Source organism: Aotus nancymaae, unplaced genomic scaffold (genome assembly GCF_030222135.1).
Source record: "Aotus nancymaae isolate 86718 unplaced genomic scaffold, 86718_ANA_hifiasm-v0.15.2.pri h1tg000072l, whole genome shotgun sequence".
NCBI classification, from domain to species: Eukaryota; Metazoa; Chordata; class Mammalia; order Primates; family Aotidae; genus Aotus; species Aotus nancymaae.
In genome coordinates, this window is record NW_026988487.1 from 12,742,000 (window position 1) to 12,759,828 (window position 17,829).

The 17,829-nt window shown below is 53.2% G+C and overlaps 1 protein-coding gene across 4 annotated transcripts; it reads right to left on the minus strand.

The window, feature by feature from the left end:
• Positions 1 to 350: 350 nt before the first annotated feature.
• Positions 351 to 16,512, minus strand: PLD2 (phospholipase D2). 4 transcript variants are annotated; one of them, XM_012460586.2, is made up of 25 exons: positions 16,438 to 16,512; positions 15,777 to 15,886; positions 15,524 to 15,654; positions 15,223 to 15,365; positions 14,436 to 14,541; positions 14,275 to 14,340; positions 14,086 to 14,144; positions 13,855 to 13,947; positions 13,603 to 13,755; positions 12,378 to 12,527; positions 8,417 to 8,500; positions 8,195 to 8,273; positions 7,326 to 7,436; positions 6,981 to 7,151; positions 5,874 to 6,000; positions 5,568 to 5,686; positions 5,363 to 5,476; positions 5,123 to 5,227; positions 4,825 to 4,913; positions 4,604 to 4,717; positions 4,396 to 4,445; positions 4,002 to 4,136; positions 3,324 to 3,477; positions 1,959 to 2,073; positions 351 to 1,129 (listed from the first exon to the last, which is right to left on the minus strand). In XM_012460586.2, exons 2-25 carry the CDS (start codon positions 15,883 to 15,885, stop codon positions 905 to 907), a joined length of 2,802 nt encoding a protein of 933 aa, XP_012316009.1. In that variant the 5' UTR covers position 15,886; positions 16,438 to 16,512; the 3' UTR covers positions 351 to 904. The 4 variants fall into 4 exon arrangements, with proteins under 4 accessions (XP_012316009.1, XP_012316010.1, XP_012316011.1 ...); XM_012460587.2 differs by having other exon boundaries at positions 15,223 to 15,281; positions 16,438 to 16,505; XM_012460588.2 differs by lacking the exon at positions 12,378 to 12,527 and having other exon boundaries at positions 8,417 to 8,551; positions 16,438 to 16,505.
• Between the last annotated feature and the right edge of the window lie 1,317 nt (positions 16,513 to 17,829).

The following is a 17,829-nucleotide window of genomic DNA, read 5'->3' on the forward strand; positions in this document are numbered from 1 at the left end:
AGCCTGACCAACTGTAGAAACCCCATCTCTATTAAAAATACAAAAAATTAGCCAGGTGTAGTGGCAGGTGCCTGTAATCCCAGCTACTCGGGAGGCTGAGGCAGGAGAATCGCTTGAACCTAGGAGGTGGAGGTTGCAGTGAGCTGAAATTGCACCACTGCATTCCAGCCTGGGTGACAGAGCAAGACTCTGTCTCAAGAAAGAGAGAGAGAGAAAGAAAGGAAGGAAAGAAGGAGAGGAAGGAGTAGGATGTAGATAAGGTGAAGGGATGAAGGGGACTGGTGCCCCATGTAGGCAGGAATAGGAGGCTGGAACAAGCACTTCGTTCGTTCCTCCAAGGAGGACGCATGAACCTTTTCTACACCTTTATTTTTGAAATGCTTATTGAACAGATACAAAGTTAATGTCTGTGAGCAGGCTAGTGGAGGGAGTTAATGTGCCTCCTTCCTTCCCCGGGTGGGGGCGGCAGCCAGAAGTGGTTTTCCCCTTCCCTCCACCTTGGCAGCACTGGGCTGGGAGAGGCCTTGGGACAGGGAGGGGGTTGAAGGGAAGAATGGGTACTAAGGCCTGGGCAGAGTCCTCTTCTCCTGGAATAAGAGGCTTGACCCTGCTCACCCTGGCAGGAGTTGTGCTTCTCCTCTGCAGCATGTAGAAGTGGTTTGCACTGGGCAGCAGGGAGGGTGAGCTTCTCTGGAACTCTCTCCTGCCTCCCTAGCCCAAGGTTGGGAGTGCTCTCTTCGGCTATTTTCAAGTAAGGGTCCTCAGTGACATCTCTAGTGCCCTACAGGGATGCCTGCCTCCCCAGGTCTCAAAGGGCACTGCCCTCAGTCCTTGGGGCTAAAGGGCAGGGAGCCTGACCTAGTGGGGCACAGAAGCTGGTGACCTCTTCCCGACGGGACCTCAACTATGTCCACACTTCCAGGGGGATCATGCCCTCCTTGCTACCCAGCGGGGGCAGTAAAGATTCATCCTCTAGGAACTTGAGTGGGAAGTGGACCAGGTGACCCTGGACCTGGGTGAGCTCAGACAGAGCCAAGGGTGGACTGACCGTGGCCAGGGGCTCCACAGCCACGTACTCCCGGAGTGTTCGCAGGGAACGCGTGGCATTGGATGGCAGGCAGCGGAAGATCTGTGGGCAGAGGCGTGGATGCCAGTAAGGCTTGGGGAGACTCTCCCAACAATCTGAGTCCAACTAGGCTAGACCTCTTCCCCCATACCATCTCTCCCTACCCTCATTGACCCTGGGATACTCTCTTTTTTTTTTTTTTGAGACAGTTTCACTCTTGTTGCCCAGGCTGGTGTGCAATGACGTCAACTTGGCTCACTGCAATCTCTGCCTCCCAGGTTCAAGTGATTCTCCTGCCTCAGCCTCCCAGGCACCTGCCACCACATCTGGCTTTTTTGTATTTTTAGTAGAGATGGGATTTCACCATGTTAGCCAGGATGGTCTCGATCTCCTGATGTTGTGATCCACCCACCTTGGCCTCCCAAAGTGCTGGGATTACAGGCATGCGCCACTGTACCCAGCCTGTACTTTTTTTTTTTTTTAGGTGGAATTTCACTCTTGTTGCCCAGGCTGGAGTGTAATGGCAAGATATCGGATCACTAAAATCTCCGCCTCCCGAGTTCAAGCAATTCTCCTGCTTCAGCCTCCCAGCCACACCCAGCTAATTTTTTTGTATTTTTAGTAGAGACAGGGTTTCACCATGTTGGCCAGGCTGGTCTCGATCTTCTGACCTCAGGTGATCCACCTGCCTTGGCCTCCCAAAGTGCTAGGATTACAGGCGTGAGCCACCATGCCCAGCCAGGACCACTAAATCTCTTGATAGCAAATGCCCCAGGCCCTCATCCTCCTTCTAAGAATGATTGTATGATGGGGCTTCTCTCCATCCTACCCTGAGCAGGATAATCTGTAAATTTCCCCAGGCCACTCTCCCCCTACCTTCCCAAGTTCCCACCTGCTCATAGATATTGGCATTGCTCTCAGCTGTCTCTTGCCACAACTGGAAGAAGTCATCACAGATGGGGTCTTGGAGATCCAAATCTGGCCGGGCATTTGCTCCAAGAATCACACTATAGGAGAAAGGGGTCCCAGCAGGGCCAGATTAAGACCATTAGAGAACCTGAGTATCAGAAAAGTTACATTGTCCCTACTCAGGTTCTTTCTTTCTTTCTTTATTATTTTTTTTGAGATGGAGTCTTGCTCTGTTGCCCAGGCTGGAGTGCAGTGGCACAGTCTCAGCTCACCACAACCTCCACTTCCCAGGTTCAAGCGATTCTCCTGCCTCAGCCTCCTGAGTAGCTGAGACTACAGGGGCGTGCACCACCATGCCCGGGTAATTTTTGTGTGTGTGTGTTTTTTTGAGATGGAGTTTTGCTCTTGTTGCCCTGGCTGAAGTGCAATGACGCAATCTCGGCTCACTGAAACTTCTGCCTCCTGGGTTCAAGTGATTCTCCTGCCTCAGCCTCCTGAGTAGCTGGGATTACAGCCACATGCCAACTCGCCTGGCTAATTTTGTAATTTTAGTAGAGATGAGGTTTCTCCATGTCGGTCAGCTGGTCTCGAACTCCTGACTTCAGGTGATCCGTCTGCCTCAGTGTCCCAAAGTGCTGTGATTACAGGTGTGAGCCACCTCGCCCGGCCCTTACTCAGGTAATTCAAAATTGGCTGGGCACGTGGCTCACACCTGTATTCCCAGCACTTTGGGAGGATGAGGGCAGTGGATTGCCTGAGCTCAGGAATTCAAGACCAGCCTGGGCAATATGGCAAAACCCCATCACTACAAAAAATACAAAAATTAGCCAGGTGTGGTGCCATGTGCTTGTAGTCCCAGCTACTTGGGAGACTGAGGTGGGAGGATCACTTGAGCCCAGGAAGTCAAGGCTGCAGTGAGCTGTGGTCACCCCGCTGCACAGAGCAAGACCCCATCTCAAAACAAACGAACAAACAAAAACAAAATATATGCAAACAAAATAAATGCAATATAAAATAGTAAAATAAGTATAAAAGAAGCCAATGGAGTTCTGATTTGTCTCTACTTTGATGACTACCTCGATGCTTTAAAAAATTATTTTTACTTTAAGTTTTCTTTTATTTTCCTGTTTTTTCCCCCAATCCTCAGAACCTATGAGAAAAATTACTTTTAAACTATTTTTTCTCTCACTTTTTTGGTGTTCATGCTTTGTGGATACTCTAAACTGATTCATCTTGCCTATTGGGAATTCAGCACTGCCTCTACCTCTGGCTCCGGGAATACCTAGGTAGTGCTAAGGCAGACGCCCCCATCTCCCTCCCACCTTGTGGCACCCCACCCCAGCTCTACCTGAAGCAGTGCTTCCGCAAACTCAAGGCAAACCTGCCCGCCTGATACTCCGCCCCATTCATGAGGGATGGTTCCGTCTCTGTGTCCTCGATCAGCACGGCCAGCTCACTGTCCCGCTTCCCCAGCAAGCTCCGGTCATTGATGTTTGCAGAACCTGGGGTGGATGCAGGGCACACTGTCTGCTTGGGCCCAGGCACTCCCCCAAGTACCCTATCCTGTCAACCAAAGCACTGGCCTGCACACACCTTCTTTTATTTTTATTTTTATTTTTGAGATAGTTTCCCTGTCGCCAGGCTGGAGTGCAGTGGCATGATCTTGGCTCACTGCAACCTCTGCCTCCCAGGTCCAAGCGATTCTCTCACCTCAGCATCCCAAGTAGCTGGGATTACAGGTGTGTGCCACCACGCCCAGCTAATTTTTGTATTTTTTGTAGAGGTGGGGTTTCACCATGTTGGTCAGGCTGGTCTCAATCTTTTGACCTCGTGAGCTGCCTGACTCAGCCTCCCAAAGTGCTGGGATTACAGGTGTGCCCGGCCAGAACACACACACATAAATTCTTCTTGGATCCTCCACCCACCCCTATATGAGCCTTAGCTGCAGTCTCTGTCACCCCATCCTCTCATCTCTTTGCCTGTCCCCACACCCTCTCCCTGCCAGGGGCCCAGATCCAGCACTGACCTATGATGACTGTCCGGTCATCTGCAATGAGCATCTTGCTGTGGATGTAGATGAGCTCTGAGACTGGGTGCCCGCCCAGCTCTCCATGTGTACGAAGCCCGCAGATGGAAATATAGTCCCGCCATGCTGTTCCCACTGCATGTGAGAGGAGGGGAAGTGAGGGGAGAGCTTGCTCTGTGTGCAGACATGGCCCTGTCCCACCTCCTCTCACTCTAGGGAGAGTAGGTAGAGTCTGGTCTAGCTATTTCTCCCTGCGGTGAAAGGCCACCTATGGTCTGTATAACCTCAGAGGCACACAGGAATGACAGCCTCCCCTCCCACTCCCAGGCCTCCAGCGCCCCAATCTCTCTCTCCCAGGGGTCCAGGGCTTGTGCGTCCAGCCCCCAGCACTCACTGGCTGCTTTGAGGCGATGCAGGATTGAATACTCCCCACGACACAGGGTCCTGAGATAAAAGAAAAGGGAGAGAAGTGGCGGCTGGCAGAGGGAGGTCAGGAGAGGCGGGGGGCATCCTTTAAGCTCCAGCAGAAAGGGATCAGGACAGAATCAGGAGACACAGGTGGGATGGGGCCATTGAGAGGTGGAGTCTGCCTGGGGGGTCACCTGTAAGTAAAGTGCAGAATGGCCTGGATGGAGTTGCCACCTCCTGTGGAGATGTCACCCTGGAAGCCAGGGAGTAAGGGCAAAAGCACGTAGACTCGGAAACACTGCCCCTGTCTGAGGAGGGGTGGAGTTAGAGGTGTGACTAGTCCCTAAAACCCCACCCCCTTCAACTGGGCTCAAACCACACCCACAGTCCCCACCTTCCTGACAGTCCACCTTACTTGTGGGCCTTCAGGATTCTGTCCACAATCTCATCGCCCACCTTGTTCAGAACCGTTCGCCCATCTGAGCAGCTAATGAAGAACTGATTCTGGAGCAAGAACCAGAGACAGACATCATCATCCTGGCCCCTGGCCCTGTCCTCGGCCTCCAGCCCTGGTCTCCACTCCCAGGCTCCAGGCGTCTGCTTCTGTTCTAGGCGCAGCTCCACCAGCCCTCGATGACTGAATCCACTGATTCCCCCGGTCTCTCTCCTCGGCCATCCCTTCCATACTCTCCCCACCCTCCTCCCAGTCAGACCTCGATGTAGAGGAAGTGCCGGCTCTCCCTGATGGTGTGCAGGTAGGCGTTGAGGATGGAGTTCTCCAGCGTCCCTGCTGACCAGCGGTCCACTGACCGCAAGACCTAGGGAATGGTGAATGCGACTGCTTCCTAACCCCAGGAGAGGAGAGTGTGGGGGGCTCTCACACCAGGGAGAGTGGGTTGGGGTGTTGGGCTGAAGGAGGTGGAGTGGGGGCTGGCTGAAGTAGGGGGCCTCACCTGCACAGTGGTGCACTGCCCCCCTGGGAGTGTGAAGGGGAGCTGGCTGGCAGTGCAGGTAGACTTGGGAAGCAGGTAAGGGTACGTGGGAATCTTGTACTTGGCCTTGGTGGTCTGAAGTGGACGGATGGCAGAGTCAGCAGGAGGTGGCAAGCTGCCCCTGGCTCCCTCCCTCCCTCCAGCCCCTACTGGAGAGAACGAGCACCTTGGTGAAATTCCAGCGCTGGATGAAGTGCCGGGCGAGGTCCCGGGCAGGTAGGCCATGGACGACCACCCCAACATCCCGCCATGGCATCCGAGGTGTCGTCTCCCTGTTGATGAAATCTGGGGGATCCAGGGAAAGTCAGGGGAGATGTCAGGGCTAGACTCTTGGGGACACTTGGGGCAGGGAGGAGGAGGCTGCCAGAGGGATGGCTGTACCACTTTTGACCCCCTCATCCCATTCTCAGTACTAGCCCCAGCTTCTGACCCTGCTCTCAGCTCTCTGGGGCTTTGGCGGTGGGGGCTTCACCTTCAAAAGGCCGGTCCAGCTGCACCCAGTCCTTGGTGATAAGATTGCTGTAGTCCTTGCCCAGCCAGAAGAATTGGTTATGAGAGAGGTCTGGGGTGACTGATGAGTCTGGGCATGGGGTGGGAGGCTGTAGGGGGAACACACCCAAGCGATGGGCAAGGGGAAGTCATGGGGGCTGTACAGAGCCAGGGCCAAAGAGAGGAACACTGAAAGAGTGAGAGAGACCCAGAGGAAGAATGAAACAGAGGGTCTTATTCCCCAGCCCTCCTCTCCAGCCGCCTTTGACACTCTTAGAGGAATGGGGTCGGGGTTAGTGAAAATGGGGAAAGGACCCGGTTACAGCACTTTCATTTGTTTGTTTGAGACGGAGTCTTGCTCTGTCGCCAGGCTAGAGTGCAGTGGCGCAATCTCGGCTCACTGCAACCTCCATCTCCCGGGTTCAAGTGATTCTCCTGCCTCAGCCACCTGAGTAGCTGGGACTACAGGTGCGCGCCACCACACCTGGCTAATTTTTGTATTTTTAGTAGAGACGGGGTTTGACCACGTTGACCAGGATGGTCTTGATCTCTTGACCTCGTGATCCACCCGCCTTGGCCTCCCAAAGTGCTAGGGTTATAGGCATTCACCACCACACCCAGCCTTTTTTTGTTTTTTAGAGATGGAGTCTTGCTCTTTCACCCAAGCTGGAGTGCAGTGGCACGATCTCAGTTCACTGCAACCTCCACCTCCCAGGTTCAAGGTATTCTCCTGCCTCAGCCTCCCAAGTAGCTCATGACAGGCATCCACCACCATGCTTGGCTAATTTTTTGTAATTTTAGTAGAGAAGGGGTTTCACCATGTTGGTCAGGCTGGTCTTGAACTCCAGGCCTCATGTAATCCGACTGCCTTGGCCTCCCAAAGTGCTGGGATTACAGATGTGAGCCATGGCACCAGCCTGGTTACAGTACTTTCAAAGTGGGTTCTTGGGGGTCCCACAAAGTCTGAGGAACCCTGAGGTGGACAGGGCCTAGAATGACTGAGGGGGTAAGGTTGGAGCTGGGAAAGGATGTGGATTGAGCTTATCTGAGTTTGGGGGTGCTCGGGAAGGCCTTGCGGGGGGGGAATTACCTGGGAGGCAGCTGATTCAGAGGAGTCTCCAAGGTCAGTCAGTCGGTAGTGCAGGTCATCCCAGCGGCCATAGGCAAGGTCCAGCCCCCCCAGGAATGCTACCACTTGGTCCACCACCAGGAGCTTCTCATGATGGGCCCATAACGTTACTTGGTCTGGGTGACGCATCACCTGGAGCAGGTATAGAGAGTTCATGACGGTGGGTTTAGGTGGAAGAAAACAGGAAGTACTGGCAGGGAGAGAGAAAAGATGCAAAGATGAGATCTGCAGGGAACAGAGCACTGGGGGCTGGGACAGTATGGGGAGGAGGGCTGCCGCGTGGGAGGGTCTCTGAGGCCGAGTCACCTTTATGTTGGGGTGCAGCAGCATCAGCGCCCTCTTGCTATAGCCACTGTTGATGCCCAAGGCCAATTCCACTTCCTTAAACAGCAGAACGGACACACGGACACCCTCCTCCTGGTGGTGAGTTGGGGAATTAGATCCTAGTGCTTCTCCCAGAGCAGCCCCTTTCCACACTGCCAGACCTTTTCCATGTGTGTCCCTCCAGCCTCTCTGGAGATCCTGGAGGCTCTGCCATATACACTCTGCTTTGCTGCTTGCAGCAGACTTAGACTAAATGTCATCTGTGTGCTCACCCCCTCAACCATCCACACATCTATCCACCTACCCTTCATTATCCATCCATCCATCTTTCCAAGCATTTACTCATCCTCTTATCTACTGTCTATCATTCACCCATCTACCTGCCTACCCTCCTATCCCTCCACCTTTCCAACTCATATCCTTCCGCCCATCACCCTTCCTGTCCTCTATCCATCCACCTGCCCACCCACCCTCCATCATCCATGCATCCTTCTTCCTGTCCATCAACACCACACATGCCTCCTCCATGGCAGGTACTGTGCCTTGTACTAGAACAAGTGATATTAACTAGTCCAGTGAGAGAGATAGACATGTACACCCCTAGATAACACAAAGTATTATGTGTACTGGGAGAGAAGTCTCTGCCAGGTGGAGGGAGGTATGAAGAGGAAGGTGCCAGTTCTCCTTAGTGCAGAGGGCAGAGGTGATGTCTGACAGGCGCTGAACCAGGATGGGCACATTTCCCTCCCCTGAAGGCTCAGACTCCCTACCTTCTCCCATGCTGCAGCCCTGCTAATCAACCTCTGCCCACAGACAACCCCCTCCCCCTGCAGCCTGACCGCACTCCTCACCGCCTTCCTCTTGAGCATAATGTCCAGTCTCCAGTCATCTGAATGGGCTGGACGCTTCAGGTAAACCTCAGGACTCAACCTGGGATTCAGGGCAGTGGATTAGGGGCAGACAAAGCCCCAGACCACCAGCTGTACCCCGCTTCTGCTCCTTCCTCCGACCCATATGCTGATCTGCCCCAGGCTTTATCTTGCCCCCTCTTGTTGGGGCCTTTTCCCACTCACCACCAGTCTGTGATGAAAATCTCCTCTTGGGCTCGAAGGATGGCATCTGCCACAGCAGCAAAGTAACCTGCCCCATTCACAAACCTGGGGGGAGGCCAAGCCAAGGAGGTCAGAGGAGTCAGAAGCCAGAAAGCTCTGGAGAGTGAAGACCGGAGGACAGTCGTGGGTCAGAGATGACAGCAGGGTCAAAGATCAGGAACGATCAGAGAGCACAGGTGGTCTCAGACACATCAAAATAGTGTTTGCCATATGCGCTAAATACAAATAAAAATTATAGGCCAGGTGTGGTGCCTCACGCCTGTAATCCCAGCACTTTGGGAAGCTGAGGCAGGCAGACCACTAGGTCAGGAGTTCAAGACCAGCCTGGCCAACGTGGTGAAACTCTATCTCTACTAAAAACTACAAAAATTAGCTGGGCATGGTGGCGCGCACCTGTAATCCCAGCTACTCAGGGGTCTGAGACAGGAGAATTGCTTCAACCCAGGAGGCGGTGGTTGCGGTGAGCCAAGATCATGCCACTGTACTCTAGCCTGGGCGACAAAGTGAGACTCCATTGAAAAATAAAAATAAAAATAAAAAGATACAATAACCTAATCAATTAAAGAATAGGAGGATTAATATATCATACATAAAGAACACCAATGAATCAACAAGAAAAAGTCACGTAAGCCAACTGAAAAATGAGCAGAGTAAGAACTGACAGTTCACAGATAAATTAAAATGGTCAATCATGGCAAATGATGTTCAGTTTCACTAGTAAACAAAGAAATTAAAATAAAATTACATTTAAAAAATCCACTAGATTGGTAATAATTAAAATAATTAGTAACATTCAATATAAGCATATTTTATTCAATATGCTGGGGAAATGAGTCTTCTCATAGACTATGGGAATATAACTTTTAGGAAACAATTTGGCAGTATCAAAAATATATATTCTATATAGCTTTATATATATGTACATATATATATATATAAAACTGTATATATGTAAAATATATATAGCTTTCTTGAGACAATGTCCCACTCTGTCACCCAGGCTGGAGTGCAATGACGCAATCTCGGCTCACTGCAACCTCTGCCTCTTGGGTTCAAGCAATTCTCCTGTCTCAGCCTCCCAAGTAACTGAGATTACAGGTGCCCGCCACCATGCCTGGCTAATTTTTGTGTTTTTAGTAGAGATGGGTTTTTGCCATGTTGGCCAGACTGGTCTTGAACTCCTGACTCCAATGATCTACCCGCCTTGGCCTCCCAAAGTGCTGGGATTACAGGTGTGAGGCACTGCCAGTAGCCGGCAGTATCAAAATATTAAATGTACATACTCTTTAATATAATTAAATATACATAGTAATTACATTTCTAGGAATATATCCTATACAATGCTTAGGCAAAGATTGTGTTCATTGCATTGTTTGTAAGAGTGAAAAATAAGAAATAACCTAAGTGTTTAATCTCTCACACATGTATTAAGTGAAAAAATGAATCACAGAAGAGGGTGCATGATCTCATTTACGTTGAAACAAAAGTAACATGTGCATGCACATGTGAAAATATGCAGGAAGGCCGGGTGTGGTGGCTCATGCCTGTAATCCCTTGGGAGGCCAAGGTGGGTGGATCACTTGAGGCCAGGAGTTCATGACCAGCTTGGCCAACATGGTGAAACCCCATCTCTACTAAAAATACAAAAATTAACTGAGCGTGGTGGTGCATGCTTATAATCCCCACCACTCAGGAGGCTGAGGCAGGAGAATCGCTTGAACCCGGGAAGCAAAGACTGCAGTGAGTGGAGATGGAGCCACTGCACTCCAGCCTGGGCGACAGAGTGAAACTCCATCTCAAAAAAAACAAAAATTTCCAGCCGGGTGCCATGGCTCATGCCTGTAATCCCAGCACTTTGGAAGGCCAAGGTTGGCGGATCACCTGAGGTTGGGAATTTGAAACCAGCCTGACCAACATGGAGAAACCCCATCTCTACTGAAAATACGAAATTAACCAGGCATGGTGGGGCATGCCTGTAATCCCAGCTACTCAGGAGGCTGAGGCAGGAGAATCGTTTGAACCTGAGAGTCAGAGGTTGTGGTGAGCCGAGATTGCTCCATTGCACTCCAGCCTGCTTGACAAAAGCCAAACTCCATCTCAAAAAACAAAACAAAACACAAAAACAGAAACAAACTCCTTCCATGACTGCCCTCTGCCTGTGATATTAGCAGACCAGACCCTGGGAGATCAGGCACTGCTGACTCCTAGTCTCTTTTCTGACTGCCCCTCCTCACTCAGTAACAATAAGTCCTGGTGGTTCCCAGACACTCGGAGCTATTTCTGTCTTCTCTGCCTGGACTGTTCTGCATTTTCTTTATCTTGTACAGTTCCATGAGGATCAGCAAGTGTATGTTCCCATGCAATCAACAGTCCTATCAAAATATAGGACATTTTCATCTTCCTGGAATGTTCCCTTGTGTGCCCTGTTAACAGGCAATCTTTTTCCCACACCCTGCGACAGGCAACTACTGATCTGATTTCAAACACTATGGATTGGTTTTGCCACACACTGTGGCTCATCCCTGTAATCCCAGCAGTCTGGGGAGGCCAAGGCAGGAGAATCCCTTGAGCCCAGTAGTGGTGGCGTGTGCCTGTAGTCTCAGCTACTCAGGAGGCTGAGGCATGAGGATCATTTGAGTCTAGGAGGTTGAGGCTGCAGTAAGCCATGATCACACTACTGCACTCCAGCCTGGGTGACAAAGAAAGACACTGTCTCAAACAAAAACCAAAACCAAATCAAAATTAATATTATGTCAGTCTCTGATTTGAAGCAAAACTATCTCAGAGTCACCACCTCCTGGAAACCTGTCCTGATATCCCTGCTGGGTTAGGTACCCACTGTCTGTGCTTGTTACCTTCTATCTATCACCAGTACGGCAAGTATACATTGTTTCATTATTTGATCACCTACTTCCCTAACCCAGAGAGGCCTGTGCCTTACTGCCAGCCCTAGTAGGTGCTTAGAAAATGTTTATTGGGCCGGGCGCGGTGGCTCACACCTGTAATCCCAGCACTTTGGGAGGCCGAGATGGGTGGATCATGAGGTCAAGAGATCGAGACCATCCTGGTCAACATGGTGAAACCCTGTCTCTACTAAAAATAGAAAAAATTAGCTGGGCACAGTGGTGCGTGCCTGTAAGCCCAGCTACTCAGGAGGCTGAGGCAGGAGCTTGAACCCAGGAGGCGGAGGTTGCGGTGAGCCAAGATCGCGCCATTGCACTCCAGCCTAGGTAACAAGAGCGAAACTCCATCTCAAAAAAAAAAAAAAAGAAAATGTTTATTAAACGAAGGACTAAATCAGAGAGATTTGAGAAGATCATAGAGAACAGAGAGGGTCACCATGGTAGAGAGGGGTTTAAAAGGTTATAAGAGGTTAGAGAGGTCAAGGGTCAGAAGAGACGATCAAGTTTGGGGATCAGAAAGGTCAGAGTGAAATCAGAGAGATCAATGTGGTTAAAGATGTCAAAGGTCGGCCAGGTGCAGTGGCTCATGCCTGTAATCCCAACACTTTGGGAGGCTGAGGCAGGGGGATCACAAGGTCTAGAGATCGAGACCATCCTGGCCAACATGGTGAAACCCCGTCTCTACGAAAAATACAAAAATTAGCTGGGCGTGGTGGCATGCGCCTGTAGTCCCAGCTACTCAGGAGGCTGAGGCAGGAAGGAGAATTGCTTGAACCCAGGAGGTGAAGGTTGCAGTGAGCTGAGATTGTGCCACGGCACTCCAGCCTGGTGACAGAGCGAGACTCTTTCTCAAAAAAAAAAAAAAAAAAGACGTCAAAGGTCAGGAAAATTAAAGAAGTCACCAGGTGGGTCATTGAGGTAGGGTTCAGAGGAGATAAAAGAGAGGATGAAGGACTCAGAGACTACCCAGGGGGTCAAGAAGGCCACAGACAAGCTCAGAAAGGATGTCAGTGTCTCACCACCGGGCCAAGGTCCCAGGCCGGGGTGGGGCGTAGCTATCATGCCGGTGCAGATATAGGAAGTCTCTTCCAGGGCCCTGTGCCAGCTCAGTGATCTCTTGGGCCCACCACCGTGCCTGCCGGTAGCTGCTGCACTTGAGAATCAAGGACCTGGAACAATGAGATGGACCCTAAATCCTCGCCCTCCACACCTATAGTCTTGCCCAGAGACCTCCCCTTTCTTTCCCACTTCCTCCCTTAGTCCCTAATCACAGCTCCACAGGGACAGGGCCTGTATGGATCTGCCTTATTTATTTATTTTGTTTTTGAGACGGAGTTTTACTCTTTCGCCCAGACTGGAGTGAAGTGGCACAATCTCAGCTCACTGTAACCTACCACCCTGGCTTCAAGTGATTCTCCTGCCTTAGCCTCCCAAATAGCTGGGATTACAGGTATGCACCACCATGCCCAGCTAATTTTTGTTAAGTAGAGATGGGGTTTTACCATGTTGGCCAGGCTGATCTTGAACTCCTGACCTCAGGTGATCCACCCGCCTCCACCTCCCAAAGTACTGGGATTACAGGCATGAGCCACCTCGCCCGGCCATATCTGCCCTACTCGTAATTGGATCCTAGTATTGTATCAGCAGCTAGTATTGTACCAGGCACTCAGGTTTGTAGAATGAACAAATGAACAAATGGAATTTTCTTTATGTCAGCAGTTCCTTTCCCAGGCTTCCACTAACCCCGTTTCTCTGGGCTCAGATGCTAGGAGCAGTCCCAAGCATCTGGCTGGACCAGTTTCCTGATTCAAAACTATTTCCGGATCCAGGGAGGTGGAAAACCCTTCCTCTCTCCTGTGGTCTCTTTTTTTTTTTGAGACAGAGTCTCGCTGTGTCGCCAGGCTGGAGTGTAGTGGCTGCTTGATCTCGGCTCACTGCAACCTCCACCTCCTGGGTTCAAGTGATTCCCCTGCCTCAGCCTCCTGAGTAGCTGGGATTACAGGCGTGCACCACCATGCCCAGCTAATTTTTTGTATTTTAGTAGAGACAGGGTTTCACCATATTGGCCAGGTTGGTCTCGAACTCCTGACCTTGTGATCCGCCCACCTCGGCCCCCCAAAGTGCTGAGATTATAGGCGTGAGCCACCACGCCCTGCCTCCTGTGGTAGCTCTTACTCAAGTCCAGGCAGGGCTGTGGGCTGGCTCACCACTCACCAGCTGTCTCTCACACCAGGGAGGCCTTACCTGTGGGAGGTGTCAATCCGCACACCGTACCGTGCCTCCGTGCTCCGTTTCCCCACCTGCACCTCAAAGCCAGGGTCGAAGAGCTGAACAAATGAGATAGCGCCCGTCTCGAGGCACATGTACAGCAGGAAGGAATCCTTCACCACCAGCCACCTAGAGCAGAAGGGCTCCCTGTGTTCCTCTCTGCCCTTGCAATTTCAATTTCCTTCCTCACCCCTACCCATTGCCCAGCTGCTCGGTCACAGCCCATACCTCTTGGACCAGCGATAACAAAATTGGTCTCGGCCACAGCAAGTAAGGCCAGGAACTCGGTGGCCACCTGAGCGCTTTCGGATCATCCCCTCCCTGTGGGACAATCAGGAAGAGATGGTGGATGAGGACTCCAGACTGCCAGCCCATGTTGCATGGCTTGCCCCTTCTCAGACAGGGAGAAATTAACAGTGATGTCTACAGATGGCTGGGTGAAGGGTGCCAGACACTCACAGTCCTTTGCAGCCCAGGTCTGGGATAAAGGACAGCTGACTGACTTCCAGGAACTCTGTCTGTAGAGGAAAACAAAAGCCCAGAGGAGACACCTGGCTGTCAGCCCCTCAGACCTTGGGGCCCCTGGCTCCCTCCCGCTGCAGGTCTGATTATCCTGCTCCACATCTAAAATTGGTCCCTGGACCTTACCAGAGCATGGTAGTTGCGATAGAAAGACATGGTCAAGAGGCGGTTGAGGTAATTCTCCAGGTATTTCTGAAGTGGGGATGAGAGAGAGAGAGAGAGACATATGGGACCAGAGCCATTTGCACCTCCAATGCCTTCCTGGAGAACCTGGTGTCTGGTCCCACCTGTTTGCTGGCTGCATGTCTGGTGGAGCCCTCAGGACCTGCTCGGGGTAGAGAGGGCATCTCTCTGTTGGCTGCCTCTCGGGCTGGAGAATAGGCAACGGCAAAACTGTGGAAAGGATAGATGAGGGTCAGGTATGAACTGGGAGGCTGGGTGCTCTGGTTCTTGAAAACACTGGAGATGGGGGCTTGGAGGAAAAGAAGAGGCCTGGAGGTGGCCAAGGGCAGTGGCTCATGCCTGTAATCCCAGCACTTGGGGAGGCCAAGATAGGTGGATCACTTGAGCTCAGGAATTTGAGACTAGTCTGAGCAACACAGTGGAACTCCATCTCTACAAAATATGCAAAAATTAGCTGGGTGTGGTGGCTGTGGTCCCAGCTACTCAGGAGGCTGAGGTAGGAGGATCGCTTGAGCCCAGGAAGTTGCAGTGAGCCAAGATCATACCACTGAATTCTAGCCTGGGTGACAGAAGGACACCTTGTCAAAAACAAAAAGGCCTAGAGGCTGGCAAAAGGAAGGCCCCCTACCCTGGGAATGGAGACTAGAAAAGAGTGAGGCTGCCAAGGACATTTTGGGCATCCAGCCCGGCTGAGATGCTGGCACAGAACCATGGATAGGGAAAGCTGAGCAGGGAAAGTTTCCTGGTAACTGGGGTCAGGGGAGGTGGCCCAGTGGCCAGAGCCACTGCAGGGAGGAAAGGCTGTGGCCTGGGAGCAGGGGAGGAGGGCAGACACAGAAAGGAGGGTGGGGGGCACCTGCCCTCTACAGGAAGCAGTTCGGTCCCCCTCACCGAGCCAGAGGGAGCAGACTCATCAAGACTTTGTGTCTCAGGAGGTCCCGATGCAGCTCCTGAAAATGACGGAACTTCTTTTTGGTTGTCCAGGTAAAGTCACCGTGAGTCAAGCGTACAGAATACAGAGTGCAGGTTCCCACCTAGGGGTGTGACAAACTGAATGGATGTTCCCTGCATGTGTCCCTGCCTCCCCACTCTGGCCAGCCTTCCCTTTCCCCCTCCCTGGGGCTAGCCCAGCCACCTTGGATCCACCCTGGCCCGCCCTCCCTTTCCCCCTCCCTGGAGCCAGTCTGGCCACCTTGGATCCGCTGGTATATCTTTCAGTGCCCACCACCTGGGCTGTGACAGGGACCCCAGTTGCGAACACCAAGGGGTGCACTTTCAGAGGCTGAAGATCATAGATGGCCAGAAACGGGTGCATCCGGTCAGCTGGGAGGAAAGAAAGTCAAGGAGTGTAGACCCCAGTAGGCCCCAGCCCGCGGGCCCCGCCCCCCCGCCCCCCTCCCCGCCCCGCCTCTCCTCCCTGCGGGCCATCCATATTCCCTGTGTACCTGGGTCCTCTCCCTCTCTCAGAGTGTTCACCTCATCAGACTCCATCTGGAGCTGGCTGGAGTCCAGGTCGTCCCCAGTGGGGAAGAGGCTCTCAGGGGTCGCCGTCATCCTAGGAATATAGGGAAGCCTCAGGGAGGCAAGCTGCCCTGCAGAACCCGCCCCCTCATCCTAACTCTCGCAGCCTTCCCTCTCTTGCGGGTCCTCCCCTTCCCCCATGGACTCCTGACCGCCCCTCTGACGACGCCCGGCTGGTTTGCAACGCCCCACCAACCCCCTTCTGGGCCCCATCCCCACCTTAATCCCTCATCCACAATCCCAGTCCCAGTCCCAAGCCCCCGCCCCATCCCGTAACCAGAGCCCCAGGGAACACCCAGCCAGGCCCGGAAGGCTCCGAACTGGGGCTGCGCAGCAGCTGTGCCGGGAAGCGGCCCCGGGTGGTCGAGAGAGCGCGGGGCTGCGGGGCTCACGCCAGGCCACGGGGGCCGGGGCTGGGGGTCCAGGCAGGAATGAGGAAGTTACGCGATCCCCGCCGAGGGCGGGGAGCAACCCCGAAATCTGAGTGTGCAACTGAGTGTGGAGGCTCCCCAGCCCGAGCCCTTTACCTCCCCCCACGATTTCCTGGGCCCGGCACCCCCGCGCGCCCCTTCACGGCCCCCTCACCCTGGCAGTCGGAGCCTGCGCCCGCGCGGGTTCCCGAAGCCAAGAGAGCAGAGCGGAGTAGCAGCCGGAGCCCACGCCCCAGCGGGCCGGGGCGGGGCCGGGGCTCAGGGCCTGCCCTCGGGGGCGGGACGGCCCCTGGCCTCACCTCCGCGGGATTCTCGTCTGTCCTGTCCCGCCCCCACCGCCCTCGACCCGCCCCGCCGCCCCGCCCGCCGCCGGGAGCCCAGGGGTTGCCCTGTACCCTGCGGGCCCGCACGGTCCCCTCGGTGAGGCCGGCAAGCGCTGCCCGGCGTCGGGGCGTCCCTCGCTGTGGGTCCCAGCGTGCCCGGCCGCCGCCTCCCAGGACCCGCTCTGCGCGCATCCCTCAGCTCGGTGTCAGCCCCAGGACCCTCCAGCCGCGGACGCTGCTTGGGTCCCGGGGAACGAGCTGCCGGTGGGTGCCCCACTCCCGGGCCCGCTGCGAGCCACATTCGGCCTAGCCCGGATAGCGTTTGTACCTGGAAGGAATGAGGGCGTAAAAGGCCCGAGGACTGGTGGCTATAAACCCATTAGTGTATGAGAGCGGGCATTCCTTCATTCATTCACCAAACATTTATTGCGTGCTTACTCCGTGCCAGACACTGAGAGTAAGGTAGTAAATAAGATGGTTACGGAGCTTGCTTCGCTGGAATTGGCAGCCTAGGGGGAAACAAAATCTCTTCGGGTATTTCAATCTTTTTTAAAAAGCAGATTTATTTGTCTCTTCTTTTGATAGACATATGGGTTTCTAGTTTTGTCTGTTGTTAATAAAGCTCCTGCAGGCCGGGGTGGCTCACAGCTGTAATCCCAGCACTTCAGGAGTCAAAGCAGGCGGATCACGAGGTCAGGAGTTCGAGACCAGCCTGGCCAACATAGTGAAACCCCGTCTGTACTTAAAAAATACAAGGCCAGGCGCGGTGGCTCACGCCTGTAATCCCAGCACTTTGGGAGGCCGACGCGGGTGGATCACGAGGTCAAGAGATCGAGACCATCCTGGTCAACATGGTGAAACCCCGTCTCTACTAAAAATACAAAAAATTAGCTGGGCACAGTGGCGCGTGCCTGTAATCCCAGCTACTCAGGAGGCTGAGGCAGGAGAATTGCCTGAACCCAGGAGGCGGAGGTTGCGGTGAGCCGAGATCGCGCCATTGCACTCCAGCCCGGGTAACAAGAGCGAAACTCCGTCTCAAAAAAAAAAAAAAAAAAAAAAAAATACAAAAATCAGCTGGGCGTGGTGGCATGTGCCTGTAGTCCCAGCTACTTGGGAGGCTGAGGCAGGAGAATTGCTTGAACCTGGGAGGTGGAGGTTGCAGTGAGCCGAGATTGTGCCCCTGCACTCCAGCCTGGTGCCTGGCGACAAAGTGAGACTCTCTC